We start from the raw sequence: 23307 nt of genomic DNA on the forward strand, positions 1-23307 counted from the left end.
GCGAAATCGGCCATTTTTAACCCTAAATTGGACATTTGTCTAAAAATTTCAATGTTGCCAAGATACGTAGATATTCTTTAAACATTGATTGATGAAATCCCGAAGAGTGTTTTGCAATAAAATATCGAAAACCCCTTTATTTTTTTAATTACTAATCAAGCAGGTGCGACACTGTAGTATGAGTGAGGACGTTTGAGTTTGCATAAATTCATTATCTCGAGAATGGGCAAATTTCAAGAGAAATCCTCAGATAGGTCGATTTTTATTTTTAAATTAGGACTTTTTGGCATTTATATAATACTAGTGACGTCATCCTTCTGAGCGTGATGACGTAATCGATGATTTTTTTAAATGAGAGTAGGGGTTGCGTGATAGCTCATTTGAAAGGTTATTGAATTTTCTATTCACTAATATAAACATTAACATAATTATTTATACAGGGTGTATAAAAATTTTTTTTTTATTAAATTAACTTTGATTAAATTTGACAAATAAAAGAACATTTTTTTTGTACACCCTGTATAAATAAATATGTTAATGTTTATATTACTGAATAGAGAATTAAATAACCTTTCAAATGAGCTGTTACACAACCCCTACTCTTATTTAAAAAAATTATCGATTACGTCATCACGCCCAGATGGATGACGTCACTAGTATTATATGTATGCCAAAGAGTCCTAATTCAAAAATAAAAATCGACCTGTCTGAGGATTTCTCTTGAAATTTGCCCATTCTTGAGATAATGAATTTATGCAAACTCAAACGTCCTCATACTACAGTGTCGCACACGCTTGATTAGCAATTAAAAAAACAAAGGGGTTTTCGATATTTTAATGCAAAAAACTCTTCGGGATTTCATCAATCAATGTTTAAAGAATATCTACGTACCTTGGAAACATTGAAATTTTTAGATAAATGTCCGATTTAGGGTTAAAAATGGCCGATTTCTCAATTTTCAAAATTTTCAATCGCTCATATAAGAAAAACTATTAACTCAAGAGAAAAATCACTAAAGACATCTTCTGTTTGAAATGATTCAAAAAACCTAAAAAAAATTTGTTCGATGCAAAAAGAATAATTTTAGGAAAAACCCCTTATCTTTCCCCTCGCCTGGCAAGGTCTTATGCTCTTCAGAATCGCCTGTCTTTGTACACATTTCTTCTATAATGACTTACTCAAACACATAATTAAATTTAAACCTTACAGGAGAAAGTTTACTTTACCCCCTAAATTTGCACTTTTCGATTCACCTGGTAGATACACATGCACCGCCGAGGCCTGCCAGGTCATGGTTTTTAGCCTTGGTGTGCTATGAATTATCACTAGAAAAATTTTTAGCCTTACAGGACGACCGTTAGTCGGAGGGTTCACTAGCTCTTAGACTATAACCCAATAGGTTCCCATAACGCTCGAGTGACTGCAAATTTAGCATACTTTGCTCCCCTACCATTATATTATTTGATTAGATCATTGTCAAATGAAAATATGTAAAGAATTAAGGCATATAGGTAGGTATTATAGTATTATCACAATATATAGAAGTTCGACAGTAAAATCACTCTTCTGTCGGCGCTTTGATCTCAGGAAGTAATACCGGCAGTACGCAATTGGTAATTCACCAGTGGTGGATGCGGGTTTTCCCTGTTAAAAGCCGTACGTTTCTATGCGAATAGCAATGCGAGAGTGGGGCAAAAGCGACTGCCAACATTGCGCGGTCGCCATGCGCGACTACAGATTTTACTTCCAATTTTTCGGAGAGTGGTTCTACTGTCCCTCTTTATACTGTGGTATTATCGTTATTTATTCAAATAGTTTTTTCACAAAAACTTATCAGGTAGTTTTTTCGAATAGTTTTGATCATAATAATATACAATACATTAGTAAATTTGAGGAAAAAAATAAATAGTGGGTCCAAAAAAACCAGGCGTCTCTGAGACGATGTGATTTAATACTATAAAATCAATTTATATTCGGTAGAAATCAACTTTTACTTAATGGTCAACATCTGAACTGCAGACGACCGGTGTATATTTTTTATATAACAGTTATGATTATCACTTCTTTACTTTATTTAAATATGCTATAATTTAAGCTATTATGGATTAGAAAGTTGAATTAGTATTTAGCAAAATTATTAGTAGTTTGTGAAAATAGCCATTAATAACTACACCTGCATAAAAATATTTGCTAAAATTTAAAATACATCAAACAATTTTTTTTTAATTGATATAGTGTCAACTACGGACAAAAAAATTTGAAACTTGCTATTTCTTTAACGTTTTTATATTTGTTATTAAAATTATTTTGCTATTGAAAATTATGTAAAATAACAAATAAAAAATGTGGCTAAAAATTAACAATTTCTTACGATTGGGGCAAAATATTTTGAGAATTGTGTAAATAGGATGGTAACACCTGCCAGCTAATTATTCACGTTTGAGAAATATTTCCCTTTTTACTATTGGATATAGAAATTGAGCCAATACTCACAATCTTCAAGTTTGTATTTTTTAATAGTTGTTAATTGTTAATACACAAACATGGGGCAACCGGTTTCGAGGCTTAGAATTTCTGCCTCATCATCAGGCTCAGTACATAAATTCTTCAAAATTACAAACTACAAGATATCAGTGACGAAACTGTTCTACAGGATATTCATTCAAGTCACCAATCCCATCAAAACAGCAGACTAGTGTTGTAGTAGCTCTTAATATTTAGATTATTTGTTATATTCTGAAATATAAATTTGTTTTCTATTCGTGCATCCTCAGATGATGTTTTTTTACAGTTATAGTTGTTTTTTGTCCTGTTTTTCTTGTGCAGTTGTTTTTATTTTCAATGTTTATAATAGTGTAAGAAAACATTTTAAAATGGGACATCACTCACATAATTCACGTGCACAAATTTAAAAGAAGGTTTTTGGTTGCCATAAAGACCTTATATTTTTTATTTCACCTTTGAGATTGAAATAAAATGAAATTGAATTTCAAAGATGAAATAAAAATAAATATATGGTCTTTCTGGAAACCTAAAACCTGTTTTAAAATTTGCACGTGATCTATGTGAGTGATGTCCCATTTTGAAATGTTTTTTACACTTTTATAAACATTGAAAATAAAAACAACTGCACAAAAAATAGGACAAAAAATAACTGCAACTGCAAAAAACAAACATCGTCTGAGAGCACACGAATAAAAAACAGATCTATATTTCACAATGTAACAAATAATCCAAATATTAAGAGCTACTACACTAGCCTGCTGTTTTGATGGGGCTGGTGTCTTGCATGAATATCTTTAGCTGTAGAACAGTTTCGTCACTGATATCTTGTAGTTTGTTATTGTGAAGACTTTATGTGCTGAGCCTGATGATGAGGCAGAAATTGTAAGCCTCGAAACCGGTTGCCCCATGATTGTGTAACAACTATTAAAAAATACAAACTTTAAGATTGCGAGTATTGACTCAATTTCTATATCCAATAGTATAATGGACTCGCATTAGCAACCCTTTCTTCATTTCCCTTTTTTTTAACAGGGTAATAGGCGAGGAAATAAAGCCCTAAAATTATCTAAACCTCTAACCTTTTTGAAGTAAGACGGATCGTTATGAAAACTTTTGCATTCCATTCGGGAGAGCTTTAGATAAATTCTTGACTACTTGGCTTGAGGAACAAATCAAGAATAGAGTTTTATAGGCGGAAAATGCATTTTCCAAAGTGCATCTCAAAATGTTCAAACAATAAAAATTCACAACTCGGAAAATAATTATGAAAATTATTTCAAATTTCATACTCAGGGCTGTTTGAGGTAGCTGAACAGGAATGTCGGCGAAGTTCTAAGACGTATGCGGTGCCTGGTATCCCGGTATGCACATCGTCTCCTGGAGTTTTATGGAAATTCATGATGAAAATCGTTGAAACTTGTTATCCCGAGGTTTTTGAGGTTGCTGAACACGGATATTTCTTCAGCGATGCTGTACGAGATAATTGGTGCCCGGTATCTCAGTCATCTCCTGAGTTTTATGAAAATTAGTTATGAAAATAGTTGAAATTTATTATCTTGGGGTTTTTGAGGTGTCTGAATACGAATATTGCATCGAAGATGCTGTAAGATGTACCTGGTGCCCTGTATCTACGTCGTCTCCGGTAATTTTATGGAAATTCGTAATAAAATATTTTGAATCTTGTTATTCCTTGGTTTTTAAAGTTACCTACTGACAGTTTTAATCAAATACTCGAGGTTCTGACATCTTTACGCTCTAAAGTAAAATATGAGAGAACTGAGAGTAAAATATGAAAAGACCTGACAGGCATGGATACACATTTCATACTAAGAACCGCTCAAGATAGAGAGTTATTTGCTGTAGTTACAGCCAACCTTCAGTAATGAAGATGGCACTTTAAGAAGAAAAAGAAGAAATAAAATAACTTACTGTTACGGTTACTTACTGTTGAATTTCATAACGAATTTCCATAACACTCTAGGAGACGACGTAGATACCGGGCACCAGGTACCTCGTACAGCATCGCCGAAGGAATATTCGTGTTAAGCGACCTCAAAATTTTTCGGATAACAAATTTTTAACTATTTTTTAAATTTATTGCCTTAAAAATCCAGGAGACGACGTATGTACATACCGGGATACCAGGCACCACGTACCTCTTCAGCGTCGCCGACCAAATTTTCCTTTTCAGCGATCTCAAAACTCCGAGTATGAAAGTTGAAATCATTTCCCGAGTTGTGAATTTTTAATCTTTGAACACTTTGAGATATACTTTGGAAAATGCATTTTCCGCCTACAAAACTACAATTTTTATTTGTCGACCATGCCAAGTGGTCAAAAATTCTCCTGAAGCTCTCCCGAATGCAAACGGGTTCATAACGATTCGTCTTAATTTAAAAAAGTTAGAATAGTTTTATTTTAATAGAATTAGTTCCTCGCCTATAATGTCATATTATAAAATGCTATTTTGTTTAATTTTTAAGGTTCTAAACTTAATGACTATCTCGATAGTCTAGTCGCAACGTAGGGGGTCCCGTGGGAAATTCTAGCTCGCCTTGATTTGATGGCTCGCCTTGATTTGATGGTGGTATTATAGGTTTTTTTGGGTCGCTGAATCCAATGGAAGTGGTCTGGAAGCCCAAATATGGTGCGTTTAATTGTTAGTAACAAATTATGGTGAACTTAGGTATTTTTTAGATATTATTAGATGCCCTGTAAAGAAATTGATAGTGTTAGGTTTTATCTGGTGTATTTTTGGTCGCTAAATCGAATCGCGATTACTCAAAATATGTTCTTATTTTGTCAATAACAAAATAATTGTTTATTTGCCGAAAGCTGGAAATAAGGTGGTATGTACAGCAAGTTTGTAGTCTCTTTCATATTATTTTTATACGCTAAATCGATTGCCACTAGTCGTGATAGCTTAAACCACGTTCAGACGACGTTATTAATAAATTATTGCAAAAATAACGGTTTATAGTACGTTTACTCATGGTTATTGCTTTAAGTTTCAAAAAACCACTTGGATTGACATGAAATTTGGGATACACGTTGCTAACATGTCAAAGAAAAAAAGTGATATTGTGGTGATGTGTGCTTTTGGGGATGTTGTGCTTCCCTGGCGGTAAGTTTCACCCCTTTTCGGGGCTGAAAAAAGAAACTTTTAAAGTAAGGTCCGGAAGTGGAGAAACTGATTAATTCTAAGCAACTTTTGTATACAGTATTTTCACTAAGTCAATACTTTTCGAGTTATTTGTGAGTGAATATGTTCATTTTTGAACAAAAAAAAAACACGTAATAAATATGCACTTTCGAACTAATGAAACTTACAGATCATATAAATACAACATACCTAAGTAAAGCAACTTGTGAAGCGGAAACGATTAATTTCATTGGAGATTGTAATTAGGGGGTGATTTTCCCGTTTTTTACCAAAAAAAGAGACCAACTTTATTTTTAGCGTAACTTGCTCATTTTTAATACTAAATACCCTTTTAATAAACAAAATAATTTTTTTTAATTCTTTAAAAAAGCTGCAATGAATTCTCCTCAAAAAGTTCTTATTTTTTGGTTATTTTATGTTGAAATATTTGATTTGGAATTTGACGAATATGAACCTGTTGTTCATTAGCTGCAACTCCGCTTTCAGTGGGTCTACAGACCTCTCATATACACCATTTTTTTCACTTTTTTATAGTCAGGACATCCATTGGACATTTATAGTCTGGACAGTTTATCAATTTCCGGACTTATTTTCATGGTTCCTTTTTCACCCCCGAAAAGGGGTGAAAGTCACCCCATGGTAAAAGCACACATCGGCAGAATATCACTTCTTTTTTGACATATTAGCTACGTGTATGCCATATTTCATGGCAATCCAAGTGGTGTTTTAAAATTTACAGAAAAAACCATGAGTAAACGTACCATAAAACTATAATTTATTAAAATCAAAGTCGGAACGTGATGTAAGCTATAACGACCAGTGGCCATCGATTTATCCTATAAAAATTCTATGAAAAAGACTACACACTTGGTGTAGATAGTGCATTATTTCGAGCTTTTCGGCGAATTTACAATTATTTGGTTAATAACAAAATAAAAACATATTTTGGGTAATCGCGACTAGTCGCATTCGATTCAGCGACCAAAAATACACCAGGAAAGACCTTTACCCTATCAATTTCTTTACTGGGCTTCTAATGATACCTGAAAATACCTAATTTTACCATAATTTGTTAATAAAAATTAAACGCACCATGTTTGGGCTTCCAGACCACTTCCATTGGATTCAGCGACCCAAAAAACCTATAATACCACCATCAAATTACGACGAGCTACAATTTCCCACTTCACTAATATGAACATTAATTTAATTATTTATAGAGAGTGTACAAAAATTTTTTTTTATTAAATTAACTTTGATTAAATTTGACAAATAGAAGAAAATTTTTTTTGTACACCCTATATAAATAATTATGTTAATGTTTATATTATTGAGTAGAGAATTAAATAAGCTTTTAAATGAGCTATCACACAACCCCTACTCTTACTTAAAAAAATCATCGATTACGTCATCACGCCCAGATGGATGACGTCACTAGTATTATATATATGCTAAAAAATCCTAATGCAAAATAAAAATCGACCTGTCTGAGAATTTCTCTTGAAATTTGCCCATTCTCGAGATAATGAATTTATGCAAACTCAAACGTCCTCACTTATACTACAGTGGCGCTCCCGCTTGATTAGCAATTAAAAAACAAAGGGGTTTCCGATATTGTATTGCAAAAAACTCTTTGGGTTTCATCAATCAATGTATAAAAACTATTTGCCTACCTTGGCAACTTTGAAATTTTTAGATAAATGTCCGATTTAGGGTTAAAAATGGCCGATTTCGCAATTTTCAAAATTTTCAATCGCTTATATAACAAAAACTATTAACTTAAGAGAAAAATCACTAAAGACCTTTTCTGTTTGGAATGATTCAAAAAACTTAAAAAATTTGTTCGATGCAAAAAAAATCATTTTAGGAAAAACTCCTAATCTTTCCCCTCGCCTGGCAAGGTCTTATGCTTTTCAGAATCGCCTGTCATTGTACACATTTCTTCTAAATGACATACTTAAATTTAAATTTACAGGAGAAAGTTTATTTTACCCCTTAACTATGCACTTTTGATTCACCTGGTAGATACAGGTGCACGGCTGATGCCTGCCAGGTCATGGTTTTTAGCCTTGCTGTGCTATGAATTATCACTAGAAAAATTTCTAGCCTTGCAGTACGACCGTTAGTCGGAGGGTTCACTAGCTCTTAAACTAATAACAAACTATTAGATTTCACAAAATGTGTGTAATTTTCAAAACTGCTGGTGAATATGCAATGGGTAAAAAAGTTTTAATATACCATCTGGCTAATAAACCTAGGGGCTAATATGCTTAAGAAAACTCGTTTTCATGTTCAGTCATGATAATCAAAACTCAAAAAACTATCAGCACTTACCACTAAGTGTAATCTTCTTTAATATTTTTGAATTATAGTGGTAGGCATACACTTCTCCATCTGGAATATTGACAAAGTATAGTATATTTCGTCGAGCATCCCAATGAGGTCCTTCTGCATGGCCTACTGGTGAAGTCACCTGGTGGACGCAAGGACCCAAATCTGCAGATCTGAAAGAAAATTAAATATGTGGTACATTTTCACGTATTCATTTCTCAGTATGTTTTATAAAAGGCAGTTTACAGTACAGGATAAGTTTTGAAATTAAAAATATTACAGAACAACCCTCATATTCAATAAATATGCCCCTTTTTATTTTTTTTCATTAGTGATATGACTTCAGCTAATATATGTAAAGTTTCATCTTCTTTGTCTGTTTGATTATCTTTCTTTTCAAAAAGATTTGATGCATCTAGCACGATTATACAGAGTGGGCCAAAGAAAAGAGTCCGCCTCGATGTTTGGCAGTAGTTATTACTGTTATTAGATTTTAAGGAAATGCCGAAACAGGTGATTTTTATTTTCAAATGAACGTAATAGATGATTTTTTTTAAATGGGAATAGGGGTTGTGTGGTAGATCATTTGAAAGGGTGTTCAATTCTCTATTCAGTTATATAAACATTAATAATATCATTATTAATACAGGGTGACCAAAAAATATTTTTTAATTGAATCATTTGACGCAAAAAGAAGTATGTATGTAATTTATTTAACTCAAAATACGTTGTACTGCTATCAGAAAATAGAAAAAAAAATTATTTGACAAATAAACATTTCTTTTCGATATTGATTAAATCGCAAACGGCCTACCTCTTGGCAGTTTGAACATTTAATTTAAGCGAAAGGCAATGTTGATTTGCCAAATAATTTTTTTTTTCTATTTTCTGACAGCAATAACATACATTTTAAGTGAAATAAGTTACACACATTCTTCTTTTTCCGTCAATTAATTTAATTCAAAAATAATTTTTGACCACCCTGTATAAATGATGATCTTAATATTTATATTACTGAATAGAGAATTGAACACCCTTTCAAATGAGCTACGACACGATCCCTATTCCCATTAAAAACAATCATCGATTACGTCATCACGCAAAGATAGATGACGTCACTAGTATAAAATATATTTATATCAAAAAATTGTAATTTGAAAATAAAAATCGACGTGTTTCGGCATTTCCTTAAAACCTAACAACTACTGCCAAATATCGAGGTGGACTCTTTTCTTTGGCCCACCCTGTATATGCCCTTTGTTGATTCTTTAAGCTATTTCCATAGGTCCGTTTGTTTAATTCCTATTTTTCTTATTATTGCTTCCATGACAAACTAAAATCCAGGGTAGACAGCATATCCTCGCCTTCTCTGTTGCTTTAGAATCTCTTCATTAAATTTGTTCTCTTTCATTTCCCCCTTCATCAGTTCTCCCCCTTCATTAAATTTGTTCTCAGTACTGCCTGGGATTTCTCCATTGTCATCTTGAACAGATTGGTTCATGTTGCCACAAAATTGGCTTATTCACAACCAAAATAGTAAATTAATATAACAAAGTCTTAATTAAAATAATAATTCTTCTGATTTATGCGTTTTATTCATTTGTAAAGATTTTTTACCGGAAACCTGCACTGTAATATAATACAGGTTATAAACCACATCCCTCGGTAGATCGCAACTTATAGCAGAAACTCGACGGTAGACCGCATACTACAGTAGCACACCTTCTTCCTTCCCATTTGTATTTTAGTATTTGTTTAGTTAGCCGATTTTCTTAGATTATTTATACTGAAATCTTGTTTCAGTCCTTGTATTGTTTTGGTTGATTTTGCTGCAGTGTAAAACCCGTTAAATAAAAGACTTGAAATTTGTCAGTTTGTTTAAATATTGTGAACTGTCAAAGCATATCGAAGATCTTAAAACCATGAAGGCAGTGGCGAAGGAAAGAATCCAGAATGGAAGAATATTGTTAAGCAGACCAAGACTCACAAAAGTTTGAGGCGGCATTAGAAGAAGAAAAAGGTCAAAGCGTATGTATTTGACTTGACGTTGCTCACTGGGTATGTGTCACCTTCGATACCAAACGTCACCTGGCGATTCTATTTGATAAAATTCTGTATCATAATGAATCCCATTATGATACAGGTACCGATTTGATAGGTATATTAAAGTATGAGAGTAGAAAAAATAACTAAATATTTTTATTAGTGTATTCTCAGCGAGACGCTGTTATAGATGACTTAAGAATTAGTGGTTTACCACAATTCGTAGTGTTGAATTTGTTCATGAGACCATGGCAAGAGTTATTACTTATCTAATAATGACCTACAAATTTACTATTTCCTTTTTGTATTTGTTATATTTGTTAATTGATAAAACCAACAATGCAGTAGTTGTTCATTATTTACGTATTAAAATGCACATTTATATTTTTAAATTATTTTAGCGTAAATGTTTATAAATACATAATACCTTTTTAATGTTTTTACACAAACAAACACACATAAAATTGAATGCAGTTACATATGGAATTTATTTTTAGATAATAAAAATACACACTTATTAAACTAACAAAATCGAAGTAGATCGGGAAAGATAAAGTTGAATAGACAAAAAATTAGAAGAAATAAAATATATTACTGTATAAAGTTAGCTAGTAAAAAAATGTAGATAAACCAAACGAAACAAACCTAACTTGGTATTGGCCACAAATTGGTAATCCATACTGGGGAATTATAAATATGTACTCAATAGCATCAAACTAAAGGTCCGTACCGATCAAAATCACGACAAACCAATTAAGAACTAGTACCCATCCTCTTGAATTTTATAAGCTAGTACGGGATTCCAGAGTTCTGGAATGGGAATTATGAATAAATCGAAGATAAATGGAATAAGCCAGTTGGTTGTAGTAAACCAATTTGTAACAAAGGGATTCTAAGAAAAGTATAAAATAAAGATTTAGAACATGGAGAAGAAGAAGAAAATGGCTTTCTTAAGTGGATATCGAAACGTCAAATATACTTAATTTAAAGCTAAAATTGTAGATTATTTTTATCTAAAATAATAAATTGCATAATATGCCCAAGAGAATAGCTTCAAAACAGTGGTTACAGAACATAATAGTCCAATTTTAGAATTTCATACGTCATGTCAGTGTAAAAAACGGTGTTATTAGATTTCTATATAACGATCCTTGAAAGGCATTTTTTAAACGTCAGCAGTAGTATCTTCCTGTTCAATTTAGAGAGAAAAATATCTAGATATCAGATGCCGCTAAGCACTTACTACCATCACGTTAGTTGCAATGCGGGGACTAGCTGTCAAAAAATTCTCACTTGTGTCAGAGACAGCAAACCTATGATGCCTCTCTGATGATGCCTCTAATAAGAGGCGAAATCGTTGATTAGACTGCTGGTTTGCGCTCTCTGTACTAAGTGAAAAATAAAGACAGTTTTGGCTTCGCATTGCCACTGAATAAAAATGGTATACATTTTTATTTTAAATATTTTTTATTAAAAAAATAAGAACATATTTTAAGTAATTGCGATTTTAACACTATCAACTTCTTTACAGGGCTTCTAATAATACCTGAAAAACACCTAGTCCTACCATAATCTGTTAATAACAATTAAACGGGTAATATCTAGGCTTTCAGACCACTTACGTTGGATTCAGCGACCCAAAAAACCTATAATACCACGGTCAAATCACGGTGAGATAGAATTTCCCACGGGACCCCTTATGATGCGACTAGACCAGTGGTCGGCAAACTTTTTAACCAAAGAGCCAAATACGAACATTACAACAATTTAAAAAAAAAATCGGAGCCAAATCTGCTTGTTCAGCAACTTTTACTACACTAAATAGACCAGGGCGGATCTGTAAAAATATTAGTACATTTGGATGTTGAGAGGTGACTCAAATTTTTTTGCAGAAATTGCTTGAAAATAAATCAAATAATAATATTTGAGTTATCCTCCCTCTCAAAAAGGTCCGGAACATTATTTAAATAATCAAAATGTCAGAAAATGAAGGAAAAATTCGACTTTTTTCTTCGTTTTTTGATTATTACTTTAAAAGTATTCATTTTCTAGAAAAGTTGTACTGACGTAAAAGTTGCATAATTAAATTTTCTACAATATAGAACTGGTTAAAAATTTAAAAAATAGTCACCCTTGTTGCAAAATAGCAATAATTGCGAAAAAACTATACAAAAACAAGTATTCGCATTTTACGTTTTTTCAACCATTTATGATACACTTAGGACCTTCATATTTCACCCAGAAAAACTTTATGATACAGTAACAATACTGTAAATTTCATTAATATCGGTTTAATAGATTTTGCAAAATAAATTTTGCAATCCAGCATTCGCAAAAAAAATTCGTTTTTTCAAATTGTTACAGGACTGAAAACAAAGCAGATAGCAAGTTGAAATTTTTTTTGCGTATAGAAGTGTACTGTACCTTTCATTTGCAATTTGCAAAATTAAAATCGATTAACTGCCACGGCGTCAGGAATTTTTTTAAATAAACATTAATTATTGGTGCTACGCGCAGGACAGCGGATAGTTTGCTCTGATTGGGCATTTCAATGACCTTTGATAATGATTGATACATTTTAATTTGTATTACATTTCGATATAAATAAATAAATTTGTTTATTGCAAAATAAAAACACATACTCTATCCTTTGAAATAACACTTTTTTTAGGAAAAATTTTCTTTGTTCATATATTTTAACTTAGAGAATAAAAGTTTATTATTTTTAAACATATGCAATTGTTTAAACAATATTTCACAAACAATAATAAAATTAGTTTGATTTTTGTGGAATTAAAATATTAAAATACTACAAAATATAGAGTAAGAAAATAATATATTAAATAAAGATTAGAAGAAATTTTGATGGAAATCAACTTGTGTGAATCGAACACCGCTGTCCTGCACGCAGCACCAAAAATTAATGTTTACTTAAAAAATTTCCTGACGCCGTGGTAATTATTCGATTTTAATTTTGCAAATTGCAAATGAAAGGTACAGTACACTTCTCTAAGCAAAAAAAAATTCAACTTACTATCTGCTTTATTTTCAGTCCTGCAACATTTAAAAAAAAATAATTTTTTTTGCGAAAGCTGTATATCAAAATTTTATTTTGCAGAATCTATTAAACCGATCTTAATGAAATTTACAGTGTTGTTTTATTATATCATAAAGTTTTTCTGGGTAAAATATAAAGATCCTAAGTGTAGCGTAAATGGTTGAAAAACGTAAAATGCGAATACTTGTTTTTGTATGGTTTTTTTTCGCAATTATTGCTATTTTGCCACAAGGGTGACTATTTTTTAAATTTTTAGCTAATTCTGTATTGTAGGAAATTTAATTACGCAACTTTTATGTCAGTACAATTTTTCTCAGAAATGAATAGTTTTGAAGTTATAATCAAAAAACCAATAAAAAAATCGAAATTTTCCTTCATATTTTGACATTTTGATTATTTAAACAATGTTCCGGGCCATTTTGAGTGGGAGGATAACTCAAATATTATTATTTGAGTTATTTTCAAATAATTTCTGCAAAAAAATTTGAGTCACCTCTCAACGTCCATCTCAAAACAGATCCGCCCTGGACTAAAATAAAACTAAAGGGTTTAGTTGGCTAAAATAGTGAAAAATGCTCCCAGCGATATTCCAAAAATAAAAAAAGTCACATGCTCTACATCAAAAAGTATTGGGCAAAAAAATTTTTAAACCCTATCCACAACCTCCCAAAAAAATAAAAACGTGTTTTTTCGTCTTTTGGCGATATTTTCGTTTCTACATAATCATCGTATGGGCTTCTAATTTTTTAGTTTTTTACGGTTTTATTTCCTCTCTCCTGTCGTTTCCCCATTACTGAGGATCGTGATTTCTTCCAATATTCCTAACAATGTTTCTCCATTGGTCTCTATCTTCAGCTGCTCTAAGAGCTTCGCAGAATGAGTTTCCAGCTGAATGTTTTATTTGGTCAGACCATCTAATTGGTGATCGTCCTCTTGATCTTCTCCCCGGAACGTTTTCAGAAACAATTAATCTCTCCAAACTGTCGTCATCTCTGCGAACCACGTGACCAAAGAATTGCAGAATTCGTTGCAGACATATTGTGGACAGCCTTTTTTAATAATGAGTTGGTTTAGAATGGAAACGTTTGTCCTGTGAGCTGTCCAAGGTATGCGCAGCATTCTTCTCCAGCACCACATCCCAAAGGCATCAATTTTTTGGCGCTCGCATGCGCGAAGAGTCCAAGTCTCTGCTCCGTATAGAAATATTGAGAATACAAGGGCATTCACCAGTCTCATCTTGATATTTTGAGAGAGAGATCTGTCTTTCCAAAGTTTAGTTAGGCGACTCATCGCATTTTTTGCCATACCAATACGTCTCCGAACTTCTGCTTCACAGTTACCATCGTTAGTTATACTAGACCCGAGATAGACAAACGTGTTTACTATCTGGTATTCCTGTAATATGTTAGTCAGTTGAATAGTGTCAAATCTGTCGACCAGCATTATTTTTGTCTTAGCTTTATTGATTTTCAGACCAACTTTATTGCTTTCGTACTCAACTCTTCGCAGAAGATCAAACATTTCTTGCTCATTTGCTGCTATAAGTGTAGTGTCATCAGCAAATCTTAAATTGGAGATTTTTCTACCAGCTACTGTCACTCCAGCGGCCCATCCTTCTAAAACCATCCTCATGACATGTTCACCATAAATGTTAAATAAGTCAGGTGACAACACGCATCCTTGTCTAACACCTCCCTCGGTCTTGAATTGGTTTGAGAACTTCTGATCTAGTCGTACTGTCGCTACATTAGACTGGTACAGATGTTTAATAAGTATCACCAGGTGCATTGGTGCGCCCATTTCTATTAAAATTGACCACAGATTTATCCAGCTTACACAATCAAATGCCTTTTGGTAGTCAACGAAGCATATAATCATGGGTACTTGAAATTCTCTAGACTTTTCAATGAGTTGTCTCAAGTTCAGGATTTGTTCCCTTGTACCTTTACCCTTTACAAACCCCGCTTGTTCCTGAGGTATTTGGTAATGTAGATAGGTTTTTAATCTGTTTTTGATGATATGCAACAAGATTTTACTAGTATGTGTTATTAGTGACAGTGTGCGGTAGTTTTCACATCTGGTAGTAGTTTCTTTTTTGTGTAGTGGGATATAAATTGAGGTACACCAATCAGATGACCATTTTCCTGAATTCCAAACAGCGACACAGATAGAATGGATGATATGTAATCCTTTGTTACCTAGTAACTGTAGTATTTCACATGGTATTAAATCAATGCCTGGGGATTTATTTCTCTTTAGTGATTTAATTGCATCTTTGACTTCAGCGAGTAAGACAGTAGGTTCTCTAGGGTGGTCAGAAGGTCACTGATTTTCTGCTGATACCTCGTTATTTTTATATAGCTCGCCACAGTAGTTTCGCCATGTTTCCAATATTTCATCAGTATCCGTCTTTAAATTACCTTTCTTATCTATTACAGACCACGTTTGAGGTTTAAATTCTCTGGTAAGGAGTTTTATCTTCTGGAATAAGTCCCTCGGTTCATTTCGACAGCCATGTTCCTCTATCTCTCTGCATATTTGAGAGATGTAATCAGCTTTATCTTTGCGGCACTGTTTTCTGATTTCTCTCGATAACGCTCTGTATTCATTGTTTGTTCCGTATCTACTTTTATGTTCTTTTCTGCGTTGAATCACAGTCCACGTATTATCGGATATCCATGGCTTGCGGCCAGTGGAAACCGCTGCCTCACAGTCTTTTGCAGCCTCGATTACCTTATCTTTGAGATAGATCCAAGTGCTCTCAGGGTCACTATCTACTTGGTCTAAAGAAAGAGCATCTTCTAGGTTTTGTTGGAAGTCATTGATTTTTGATGGACTTAGAGACATGACTTTTCTCTGGGGTGTTCTTTTGGGGACTTTGAAACGAAGTCGAACGTTCAATACCAGGACGTGATGATCGCTTCCACAGTCTGCGCCAGGATATGTTTTACAGTTGATGGACGACGACTTCCATCTTGATCTTATTAGGATGTAATCTATTTGATTCCTTGTTCGTCCATCTGGGCTGCGCCATGTGTATAATCTCCGTGGATGATGTTGATATAACGTGTTTGTAATTGTAAGGTGATGTTCTACACAGAACTCCACTAGACGGTCGCCATTCTCATTTCTCTGTCCCAGTCCATTTTTGCCCAGCACTCCTTCAATATTTTCATTAGATGACCTCATTTTGGCGTTAAAATCTCCTAAAATTATGACGAGTTCACGATTCGGAAAAGCGCGAACAGTTTCTTATAGACGACCATAGAACCTGTTGATGTCTTCTTCTTGTGCAGCTGTTGTAGGAGCGTATACCTGGACAAGGTGTAGGGTATTGGTGGATATTCTCATTTTATGGGATATTATTCTGTCATCAATAGTATTATATCCAATTACGCAGTCGTTAAGTTTAGAGGGTACAATTATTGCGACTCCATTTGTACTTTTGTTATCTGGGCCTGAAGAATAGACGACGTTGCCAGCAGTTGTTTTAAAATGCCCTTTTCTTCTCCAGTGAGTTTCTGAGAGTCCCAGTACCGAAAGATTGTGGTCTGCCATTTCTTTTTCAATGATGTGTAACTTTCCAGGGTTTTGGATCAGTCCCTGGACGTTCCATGTACCAATTCGCTGACATTTTCTTAAAATAATGAAAATTTGGATTCAGTCGCACAATTTCTGTCAGGTGCCTGGTCCCTCACACCTTGGCAGCCGGTAGCAAATTTCACACCATCCGACCCGGAACCGAGATGGCGCCGAGCGTGAGTCGGGTCGATACACATTCCATCTTCACTTACCAAAATTGTCATCGTTATGGGAAGAAATTCTCTTGGGAAAATAGTGCAGTGGTTTCCCTTTGCCTTCTGCACCGCTGCATATGTGCCGTTTCTGTGGCTATCATTCTCGCCGCATGGTCAGTTTTGTAAGAGCCAGCTGCCACTGTCCAACCTATCACCATGTCTGGCTACCCTCACTTAGTTTAGCCTGCAGACCAATGCAGTTTCCCGGGATGTGGCACGTGGAGCCATAAGTGAGAGTTGAGTGCCTTATGAGGACCAGTTATCAAAAACAGTCATCCGTCTATGACGTTTGATGTGGTCGTTCCAATAAAATGTGCTACCTCTATAACACACTCGTACACCCCCTTTTATTTCCTACAACACTGTATATTTTTCAACATTTTTTGCGCAATATCCATTTATGTTGATATGGAGAACTGAAAAGGGAAATCACAGCAAACGTAAGCGTTTTCAGCTGATCATAAGAATCAGGAATACTATTCCAAGCGTTGAAAATGATCATGTCTTCTTTCTCCAGGTGATTCAAAGCAGGCCTCATGTATTGTGAACAATTTTTTCTTCTCCAATATTTCCAATTCAACACAAGGACGTTCGAATTTAGTGAGCCATACCTCCTTGTTCTTAAATCCAGAAATTGTATTTCAAACTAACAATGCCAATTTCAAAAGGAAAAAATATCAACTCGGTTATCGTAGCGTTAAGAGGACTTTTGACAAATGCTTAAAGATGTAAGTAATGTTTTTCCTATCAAGTTTTTTTTAATGAAAATATTATTGTATCCACTGATATAAAATAATATGTGTGCAAGAGCCGCATCTAAGGAGCCAAAGAGACACATGCCGCTGCGGAGCCGCACTTTGCCGACCACTGGACTAGACTATAAGTACTAATAAAATTACCATAGGAATGCTTTTTTGTCTTTAATTAATTTATCAATTAAATACGGTTTTTCTCCAACAGTGTACAATAGCTATCATCAAAAACTGGTGAAAAATTTATAGTGTCAAATCAAATGCTGCTGTTGCTTTGTTGTGATCAGGTTTATATTCCGCATGCGTGAAAACGTGAGATGTCGTGTGCGGCTCTAGCAACACTTGTTATGGCTGTCTTTCAGTTTTCTGAACGCGCTTTATTAGCAGTGGAAAATCTAGACATCATAAAAAAGATAAACCCAAACTACATATAAAGACATAGATACTAACTTATGTGCAATAAATTTCCGTATTTTCCTAACTGTCCAGTTAACTGGGTTGAATTTTTCTGTCTGTAGTAGCTTAAGTTTCATGTCATCTAATATATTTTTTATGTTTTAACAATTTTTTCTTTAATGCTGAAGCGTGTTACGGACGAATTCCCCTACTCCCTTCGTATATCCACTGTTCAGTAGTTTTCTAAAGATAAGCCGAAATGCAGCTATCCTGGTATTGGATAAGTGTGAAGCATTCATGAAAACATGATAATTCTTATGTCGGTTTAGTAGCACATTTTCTATTCCACCTCTTCAGTTCAAAAGTGTGGACACGAATTTTTATTCTCCGCAGTTTAATAGTTTGATTTTAACGATACAAACGAGCAGTTCTCGGTGTATTGTGTGTTATTGTGTTAATTAGTGTTCCTTTTGTTAATTTTCTTTATTGTTTATAATAGGTAGGTTAGGTAAGTGATTAAAAAAAATATATAATGGATGAGACCTCGGGTGGCACTTCGCCACCCGAAAATAAGGACGCAGAGGAGGATAGGTATGTAAATAATTTTATAGATTTAAATAATAGATATAGAACCGAGGATAAAGGTCCATATTTTGTATATATTGAGAGTACTGATAAGCATTTGGGAAGAATTTTCCCAATCCGGATTGGTCACGTTTTGTTGACTGACAATTATATAAAATCCGATGTTCTTGATATCAAATCGATTGGTCTTAATCGCGTTAAAGTTATTTTTAAGTCTTATGAAAAAGCTAATTATCTAGTTAACAATAAAATTATGTCTAATAATAACTTAGTAGCGTATATACCCAAATTTTTTACACACAAGAAGGGTGTGTTGAGGAATATTGACACATACTTTTCTGAGGAATATTTAAAAAATGCCATAATATCTAATAAAGAGGTGGTTCAAGTTCAACGCATGAAACGAAAGGTAACAGATAAAGACGGGAATATTTCATATGTAAACAGACAAATGGTTATTGTTCAATTTGTAGGAAATGAACTTCCTCAAAATATAACAATTAATTTATGCAATTTCTCTGTAGAACCATATATATTCCCCGTTGTTCAATGTTTTAATTGCCTGCGATATGGGCATTCTGCCAAGCAATGTAAAACCAAATCTACTCACTGTCGAAACTGTTCTAGCCTAAATCATACTTCAGACTCTTCTTGCGAAAAATTCTGCATTTATTGCCAAAATAATGAGCACTGCTCTACATCCAGAGATTGTCCAGTATATAAGAAACAAAAAAATATCAAACAACTCATGGCCAGGGAAAATATTACATTTAAAGAAGCTGAAAGATTGCATGATAATCCATCTTATGCCAAGATTTCTACAAATAATAGATTTTCTGTTCTTAATAATTCCACTAATTTTCCCTCTCTGCCACTCCCCAGTACGTCCCAAACTCCAAATTCTAGCTTTTTGCTACGTAAACCCATTGTTCGAAATACTTCACCCAAAAGACAAGTGAAAAAACGTAAGCCATCTGCTCCGGAGTCTCCACCTATTTCTCCGTCTCTGCCTACTTCTTCCCATTTTCAATCAAAAAAAACCAAATCTTCACATAATCCCATCATACCAAATCCTCACAGAGATGACTTTATCCAATATAAGGAAAAACTAACAAGTCAGATAATAACCGTAGTTAAACACGTAGTTAATTCAGATTCATCCGAAACAAATTACAATTTAGAAGAAAATATTAGAAATATGATCTCCTCTATATTAAGTCCTTCAAATCTAATTCCAGAAATCGATATTGAATCTTGTTCTGATGATTCAATCCACTAATAAGATCAGTACACCCAATAGTAAAAACATTAAAGTTATCCAATGGAATATTCGTTCTTTCTCTAAAAACCATCCAAGTTTATTAAATTTTTTACACAATGATCCTGTAGATATTATAGCTTTATCAGAAACCTTCAAAAAACCAAACCATTCTTTTAAACTAAAAGGGTATAAGATTATCCGACAGGATCGTGCAAATGGCTTTGGTGGTGTTGCCATTGCAGTTCGCCAAGACATTAAATTTATAAATTTTCCTATTACTTTTGCATATAAAAAAGATTTAGAACTTTGCGCAGTTAAATTTCCGTCCTTAAATATCATACTAGTATCGGTGTATAAACCACCTAAATTAAATGTTTCTAAATCAGATTGGTCAAATATCTTTCGGCAATTTAATTCTCCTGTTATTTTCTGTGGCGATTTTAACAGCCATCATACACTTTGGGGATCTCATATTAATAAAGCTTGTGGTAATCAATTAGTAGAAGCCTTAGATGACAATAACTATGTTGTTCTCAATAATGGTAAACCAACTAGAATTTCTCGTCCAGAAGAGCTACCTTCGGCGGTAGACATTACATTTTGCTCTGCTAGTTTGGCTAGTGATTGTTGTGTATGGGATGTCGTACCAGATGCGTTAGGTTCAGATCATTGCTTAATCAAATTTGAAATTATTAGGGATAGAGTTATAATAAATAAAAATCCAGCATCTAAATGGAATGATAAATTAGCTGATTGGTCTGCATACTCCACTATACTGGAAAATTCGTTAATTAGTACAAACCAAAATCTAAACTCCAATCTACTAAGCTTCTCTATTTTTATGGAAAAGGTCTCAGAGGCAGCATCCGCAACTATTCCCCTAAAAAGAGCAAGACAACAAGTAACTCAACGTCCAATATGGTGGGATACCGAATGCTATGATATGTTTCGTCGCAGAAAAGAAGCCCTGAACCAGTATAAACGTGTCTCAAACTATACAAACTATTGTCAATATCAAAATGTAGCTAGTCAAACTAAATTACTATTTTCTAAAAAAGCTCGAGATAGCTGGATATCTTTCATAAGCAATATTAATAAAAACACGCACCCTACTAAAATTTGGCAATTTATAAAAAAAATATCAAACAAAGACTCAACGGGATCGGACAGTATATCAGCTGATATGGTGGACGATTTTTTTGAGTTTTTTATTCCCAAATTTGCATCAAATAAAATCGACTTCAGTAAATTCAATAGTAATGTAGCATGCAATGAATCATTTTATATGCCTATCAGTTTGGAGGAATTACGATTAGCAATCAAACAATCTAAAAGTACAGCACCGGGTTTTGATAGCATTACATATAAAATGATTGAATACTTGCCTGAAATTGCTAAAGGAATTCTTTTAAATATTTTTAATAGTTGGTGGTTGCAAGGATTATATGAAAAAAGTTTAAAAAAAACTGTAATTTGCTTACTTGCTAAACCCAACAAAAATTTAAGTCTACCTAACTCTTACAGACCAATTTCATTAATATCATGCATTACAAAAACATTTGAGAGAATTATCAAATTAAGAATGGAACTGCATTTTGAAAGTAATTGTTTATTACCTATTAATCAGTTTGGATATCGCAGAGGCAAAGGCACCTCTGAAGCATTAGCTCAATTAGTTTCCGACATTCAGAATGCACTTTCCGTTAATCTTATAACGGCATGCTTGTTTTTAGATATTAAAGGGGCTTATGATACTCTGGATATTGATATTTTAACTGTTCAGCTCATAAAATACGGTCTAAATTATAAATTCGCACAAAGAATCACAGATTTGTATAGGGACAGAGAAGTTTTCATTCGAGATTCAGAAAATCACATTTACGGCCCTCGATTATTATCAGTCGGAATTCCGCAAGGTTCAGTCCTAAGTCCAGTACTTTTTAATATCTATACTGCAGAATTGCATGACATGTTAAATGAAACAAATAATACAATTAAAATTATTCAGTATGCAGACGATTTCTGTATATACAGCAGCCGTAAATCATATAATGAGTGTTTATGCGATTTGGAACTGATAATGCAATGTATAAAAAGATGGTCTATGGCTTTTAATTTCACGTTATCCCCTGAAAAATCTAGCATCACCTTTTTCACTAGACATAGGTTAAGTTCCCCTACCAGTATAAATTTAAGTAATGTTGATATAAATGTATCCTCTCACCATAAGTATCTGGGCGTGGTTTTGGACAAAAAACTAACCTGGACACTCCATGTGAATCACATTATCAACAAATGCGAAAAAGGTTTAAACATGCTTCGTTGCATATGTAAAGCTAGATGGGGTGCCGACCCAAAGATAGCATTAATGTTCTATAAATCGTATATTCGGTCAATCATTGATTATGGATGCTTTTTATATGGTTCATCGTCAAAATCTAATTTATCAAAAATCGATCATATTCAGTATAAGGCAATACGTATATGTATTAGTGCGTTTAAGTCAACGCCATGTGCTGCAATTCTAGCAGAAGCGCAGGAACCTCCTCTAAACCTTAGAAGAGAATTCTTGTCTAATAAGTTTCTATTAAAGACCAGGACTTTAGACTCACATAAATTATTAAGTAAAATTAACAGTCTCACTGAATATAACTTAACAAATTCTTATTGGAGAATTAAAACTTCTCCCCCTCTTACAGATGCTTATCTAGAAACTAACAACTTTAGCATTAACACTAAACAAATATTACCCATATATAACCTTTCTATTGAGGAAATCGCAATCTTTCCAAAGATCATAAAACCTACATATAGAAACTTACCATGCCAAAACAATAAAATTATAAAATTAATCTTATCTGAATTTTCTAATTATAAATACATCTATACAGATGGTTCAAAAACATGTAATAGTGTAGGTAGCGCTTATTATGTTTCTAATATAAAAAGTGGTAATTCTTTTAGACTACCTAAATGTACATCTATCTTCACTGCCGAACTTTATGCTATTGAAAGAGCCCTAACTTACGCGGTTGAACAGAACTTTGGAGACACGGTTATACTATCAGATTCTTTATCTGCTCTTGAGGCAATATCACAACCAATAACCAAAAAACACAACAATGAGTTGTTATGCCATATTAGAAAGACAATCGCTCGATTTAAAAATAATAGTAGTGACTTGGTCTTTATCTGGGTAAAAGGACATGCTGGAATCAAAGAAAATGAGATAGTGGATGAAATGGCAAAGAATTCGGCAACTTTAAATGAAATAGTAGATTTAACAATCTCCAGCGATTACATTCCAGAATTGCATAAAAAATTAAGAAAGAAATGGGAAACTATTTGGCTTAAGTTTGTACAAACTTCGAGGAATCCATACACTTACATATACCCACAACTTCCGCAAAATATCC

At 33.5% G+C, this 23307-nt stretch overlaps 1 protein-coding gene across 1 annotated transcript in view; it reads right to left on the minus strand.

The window, feature by feature from the left end:
- LOC114331750 (regucalcin) overlaps nt 1–23307 on the minus strand; it is a 166958-nt gene that overhangs the window by 134389 nt on the left and 9262 nt on the right. The window contains exon 2 of the mRNA XM_028281384.2: nt 8003–8172. Coding sequence (XP_028137185.2) covers nt 8003–8172 — 170 coding nt within the window. The remainder of the gene's footprint in view (nt 1–8002; nt 8173–23307) is intronic.

Source organism: Diabrotica virgifera, chromosome 4, assembly GCF_917563875.1.
Source record: "Diabrotica virgifera virgifera chromosome 4, PGI_DIABVI_V3a".
NCBI classification, from domain to species: domain Eukaryota; kingdom Metazoa; phylum Arthropoda; class Insecta; order Coleoptera; family Chrysomelidae; genus Diabrotica; species Diabrotica virgifera.